The 6,072-nt window shown below is 51.7% G+C and overlaps 1 protein-coding gene across 1 annotated transcript; it reads right to left on the minus strand.

Moving 5' to 3' along the window:
* Window positions 1-1,753: 1,753 nt before the first annotated feature.
* Window positions 1,754-3,090, minus strand: GPR119 (G protein-coupled receptor 119). Its single transcript, XM_077488181.1, has one exon. It carries the CDS (start codon window positions 2,890-2,892, stop codon window positions 1,870-1,872), a length of 1,023 nt encoding a protein of 340 aa, XP_077344307.1. The 5' UTR covers window positions 2,893-3,090; the 3' UTR covers window positions 1,754-1,869.
* Between the last annotated feature and the right edge of the window lie 2,982 nt (window positions 3,091-6,072).

A 6,072-nucleotide genomic window follows, 5' to 3' on the forward strand; every position in this document is an offset into this window, starting at 1 on the left:
TAATCCCACTCCCACTGGTCCCAGAACCCTAATCTCCAACCCTAATCCCACTCCCACTGGTCCCAAATCCCTGGTCTCTTTCAACCTCCATCTTCTCTTAGCTCCTATCCACCTCTACAAACAGGATTTCCTGATTTACCAGCATCCTACGCTTCAGTGAGATCATGTTACCTCCCCACAGCTAGTCCTGTTTCTGTGGATGCTATCTTTTTGTTTGCATGTTTATCTTTTGTTTGTGAGATCATGTAAAAACAAGCAGTTTATATAAAGTACATGCAGTGTCTTGTTTTACTTCAAATCTACATTTTTCTACGATTTCTTTGGCACTTTGATGGCTTGGAAATCATTGTGACCTTTCCACAATTTCAGTCCTGTTGTTGTAGATGCTCTCTTTCTACTTGCATGTTTACTTTTTTTTTAGATCATGTGACTTTTTCTACAGCTCAGGGCGGATTATAGGTGTTTTTAGGACGTTTTTACAGCGCTTTCAATTCATTTCAATGGAGTGGAGCGTTTTTGAAGCGCTTTTTTTAACGCCCAAAAGCTGCTCCAAATATGCTGCTTGCAGGACTTTTCTCAACGCTCAGCCAGCGCAACGCCTTGGTGTGAAAGGGTCCATTGAGATGCATGGAGAGCGTTTTATGAGCGTTTTAATAGCGTTATTTTTAACGCTAAAACGCTGCAAAAACGCCCTGGTGTGAAAGGGGTCTAAATGAGAGAAACCATCATACTTGTCACCTGACCCAAATTCCTCAATGCCATCCTGCCCTGGGCTTTGTATTTCAGTCCCTGGCATTGTTCCTGCTTTCCTGAGTTTTAGATTTAACTCTCCATATTTACAATGAACTAAAAATGACACAAACTCATCTTCTACAATACCTCCAGAGAAAGAAAGAAGCAGACCAGCCACTCACCTATTGTTATACTCTGGACTTTTGTAAGAAAAGAATATAACATTTATTTGACATTTTCAGACACTTGTAAATAACTGGGTATACAATGACAATATCAAGACAATTTTGTGCATTGATCATTTAAACCACATTTGCCTCAAAAGTGTGAATTTTTAAAACATCCTGAGATTGTAGGAAAACCTGGAATCACCAACATTGTTTCCGAGACGCTTGTACAGTATCATTCAGTAACATTCTAACCTACAAACTGCCCCTGAATCTGTACAGTCTGATCATTGCTGTAGCCAACCTGAAGACTTGTGGTCTTGTTTAATAAATCAAAGGGCAAGAATGAAAGACGTGGTAACGCATAGAAACCAATCACCATTCCTCTTACACTGATCTGACTTTAGTAAACTGAAGTCTGGTTACTATGGATTCTTGCACTTTGCACACTATCATTGCTCTTTGCATTGCTTTGTTAAATAAAGCAGAATGAGAGTTTCTAGCACCTGGGCAAACAATAAAAACACTATAGAAAAGAACAAGCTGACAGTTCCAGCTGTTACAGTTAGGCCAGAGATTTAAAATAAATGGGAATGCTGAGATTTGTTGTTCCACATTAGATTCCCAAAGCCTACAATAGTACTACTGTGCTTTCCAAAGATGTATCATAGTGCTGAGAGTACTTAGCGGTCAGAGGGGCAGCTGGAATAGGCAATGTACCTGCAATGAAAGCAAAACCATACCCCAGCTTGACCGCTGTATTCAAAATTCAAGGGCTGGAGACCGGTGCTCTGGCTGGGATGTTCAATCCCCAATATAAACAATCCATAGCAACTGAAGCCGGCCACTCTGTGTACTCTTTAAGATGGATCTTTATTGGCTGTATATAAAATGGCACATTGCTAACGCGTTTTGGCTAATGCAGCCTTCCTCGTAGCCGAATGCAACTGCAATGTTTTCTGCTACACCTTCACTCTTTGATCAAGTCTCCAGAACCACTGAATAGTGACACATCATGAACGCTGTCCCCAGAAGTCTCCTTAGGCATGGCCTCTGTCCCAATGTTGGCGAACTGAACCAAGGCTAGAATCTGGGGCTTTACCTTCCTACTTCTACAGACAAAGTGTTTGTAGAAATAGCGTCTGATGTCTCTGCAATAGAAAGTATAGATGAGAGGGTTCAAAAGGGAATTGGCCTCCCCTAAAACAAACAGAATGTCCTTCAGCAGGTCCACAAGTTTGCAAGATGTGCAGGTGGCTTGCACAATTCCAGTGATGTAGTAGGGTCCCCAAGACAAGGTGAAGCAGATAATGACAATGAGAACTGTCCTAGCTGCCTTAAAGTGGGATGAGTGTGCTGGGTGGTTGTTAGGAAGCCCACTAATGGCCCGGCTCCTCTGAATACGTCTATGGTGAACATAAGCAATCCTCCCCACTGCTGTGTGAAGACACACAATAGTAAATAAGGCTGGCAGGAAAATAATGAAGCATAAAATGTACAGATAGTCGCTTTTGGCTGCATAAAACAGCCCGCAGACACCAGTGTAGTTAGTATGCTGCAGTGATGGGGTTATTAGTGGCATGTGCCCAACCAAGAAGGAGACCAACCACAGGACTGCTAGAGAAATCCCAATGCACTTATTATTCATGATCTTCAGGTAATACAGAGGCATTCTAACTGCCAGATACCTGTCTAGAGATATCAGGAGAAGGGTGAGCATGGATCCAATACAAGGAGTGACTGTAAAGCACAATCTCAGCAGGCAAAAGAACAAATTCTTATCAAATTCTTCATCAAAGACATCATCCAGAGTTTCCAGGATGCACATGAGTCCCACCAGAAGGTCAGCAGCAGCCAGATTGAGTATGAAAATGTAACTCTTGCAGTGCTTCTTCTTGAGGAGATTGGAGAGGATGATGATGACTAGAATGTTGGCAGTGGGGATGAGGATACTGAGTAGGATGTGCAAAGCAGCATAGACAGCACTGGACATCTTTTGTGAAATGTATGAGGACAGTTGTGTCCAGCAAATCTCTAAGATCTTCTCCTTATCCTTGTCATCTGGGGTCTTTCTGCAGCTGGCATCCTCCAGACAAACACTTACTACTCCAGAGTACCTGGCACCTGAGCACAAGTCTGCCACGCTCCATTGGATGAGTCTCTGTGCACCAGGCGTGTGTGTATCCCTGTACTTTCTAGCATAGCAGTAGAGAGCAGCACGATATAGTCAATGGAGAGGAGTGGCTTGCTTGAATGGAAATCTGCTGCAGCTCGTCCTTTTCCTGACGCAGTCACAGCAGATAGAGAAAAGGCCCCCGCTAATAAACACAAATTAATCCCTCCTGGGGGATAGAAGTGACAGCAGACTATACACACAGCGATACAATCAGGGAGATGAATGATTCCTTCACACACCTTCCCATATAAAGCTCAACTCACACTTGTGAAACAATGCCAAACATGCATGTCTTCTACTGACACCTATTTCAGCACCGTGGACAGCGCCAAGATTCTCCTACCGATCCCCAACTCACTCACCGCACTGCAGAGTCACCCCCAGGGTTCCCCAACTCACTCACCGCACTGCACAGTCACCCCCAGTGTTCCCCAACTCACTCACCGCACTGTACAGTCACCCCCGGGGTTCCCCAACTCACTCACCACACTGCAGAGTCACCCCCAGGGTTCCCCAACTCACTCACCGCACTGCACAGTCACCCCCAGTGTTCCCCAACTCACTCACCGCACTGCATAATCACCCCCGGGGTTCCCCAACTCACTCACCGCACTGCACAGTCACCCCCAGTGTTCCCCAACTCACTCACCGCACTGCACAGTCACCCCCGGGGTTCCCCAACTCACTCACCAGACTGCACAGTCACCCGCGGGGTTCCCCAACTCACTCACCGCACTGCACAGTCACCCCCAGTGTTCCCCAACTCACTCACCGCACTGCACAGTCACCCGCGGGGTTCCCCAACTCACCGCACTGCAGAGTCACCCCCGGGGTTCCCCAACTCACTCACCGCACTGCAGAGTCACCCCCAGGGTTCCCCAACTCACTCACCGCACTGCACAGTCACCCCCAGGGTTCCCCAACTCACTCACCGCACTGCACAGTCACCCCCAGTGTTCCCCAACTCACTCACCGCACTGTAAGTGACCCCCGGGGTTCCCCAACTCACTCACCGCACAGTCACGCCCGGGGTTCCCCAACTCACTCACCGCACTGTACAGTCACCCCCGGGGTTCCCCAACTCACTCACAGCACTGCACAGTCACCCCCTGTGTTCCCCAACTCACTCACCGCACAGTCACCCCCAGTGTTCCCCAACACACTCACAGCACTGTACAGTCACCCCTGGGGTTCCCCAACTCACCGCACTGCACAGTCACCCCCGGGGTTCCCCAACTCACTCACCGCACTGACAGTCACCCCCAGTGTTCCCCAACTCACTCACTGCACTGCACAGTCACCCCCAGTGTTCCCCAACTCACTCACCGCACTGCACAGTCACCCGCGGGGTTCTCCAACTCACTCACCGCACTGCACAGTCACCCCCGGGGTTCCCCAACTCACTCACCGCACTGCACAGTCACCCCCAGTGTTCCCCAACTCACTCACCGCACTGTACAGTCACCCCCGGGGTTCCCCAACTCACTCACCGCACTGCACAGTCACCCGCGGGGTTCCCCAACTCACTCACCACACTGCAGAGTCACCCCCAGGGTTCCCCAACTCACTCACCGCACTGCACAGTCACCCCCAGTGTTCCCCAACTCACTCACCGCACTGCATAATCACCCCCGGGGTTCCCCAACTCACTCACCGCACTGCACAGTCACCCCCAGTGTTCCCCAACTCACTCACCGCACTGCACAGTCACCCCCGGGGTTCCCCAACTCACTCACCAGCTGCACAGTCACCCGCGGGGTTCCCCAACTCACTCACCGCACTGCACAGTCACCCCCAGTGTTCCCCAACTCACTCACCGCACTGCACAGTCACCCGCGGGGTTCCCCAACTCACCGCACTGCAGAGTCACCCCCGGGGTTCCCCAACTCACTCACCGCACTGCAGAGTCACCCCCAGGGTTCCCCAACTCACTCACCGCACTGCACAGTCACCCCCAGGGTTCCCCAACTCACTCACCGCACTGCACAGTCACCCCCAGTGTTCCCCAACTCACTCACCGCACTGTAAGTGACCCCCGGGGTTCCCCAACTCACTCACCGCACAGTCACGCCCGGGGTTCCCCAACTCACTCACCGCACTGTACAGTCACCCCCGGGGTTCCCCAACTCACTCACAGCACTGCACAGTCACCCCCTGTGTTCCCCAACTCACTCACCGCACAGTCACCCCCAGTGTTCCCCAACACACTCACAGCACTGTACAGTCACCCCTGGGGTTCCCCAACTCACCGCACTGCACAGTCACCCCCGGGGTTCCCCAACTCACTCACCGCACTGACAGTCACCCCCAGTGTTCCCCAACTCACTCACCGCACTGCACAGTCACCCCCAGTGTTCCCCAACTCACTCACCGCACTGCACAGTCACCCGCGGGGTTCTCCAACTCACTCACCGCACTGCACAGTCACCCCCGGGGTTCCCCAACTCACTCACCGCACTGCACAGTCACCCCCAGGGTTCTCCAACTCACTCACTGCACAGTCACCCCCGGGGTTCCCCAACTCACTCACCGCACTGCACAGTCACCCCCGGGGTTCCCCAACTCACTCACCGCACTGCACAGTCACCCCCAGGGTTCTCCAACTCACTCACTGCACAGTCACCCCCGGGGTTCCCCAACTCACTCACCGCACTGCACAGTCACCCCCGGGGTTCCCCAACTCACTCACCGCACTGCACAGTCACCCCCGGGGTTCCCCAACTCACTCACCGCACTGCACAGTCACCCCCAGGGTTCTCCAACTCACTCACTGCACAGTCACCCCCGGGGTTCCCCAACTCACTCACCGCACTGCACAGTCACCCCCAGGGTTCCCCAACTCACTCACTGCACCGTCACCCCCAGTTTCCCCCAACTCACTCACCGCACTGCAGAGTCACCCCCAGGGTTCCCCAACTTACTCACCGCACTGTACAGTCACCCCCGGGGTTCCCGAACTCACTCACCGCACTGTACAGTCACCTCCGGGGTTCCCGA

This window comes from Lithobates pipiens, unplaced genomic scaffold, assembly GCF_037356315.1.
Source record: "Lithobates pipiens isolate NorthernLeopardFrog02 unplaced genomic scaffold, aLitPip1_a1.2 Scaffold_18, whole genome shotgun sequence".
Classification (NCBI taxonomy): Eukaryota; Metazoa; Chordata; class Amphibia; order Anura; family Ranidae; genus Lithobates; species Lithobates pipiens.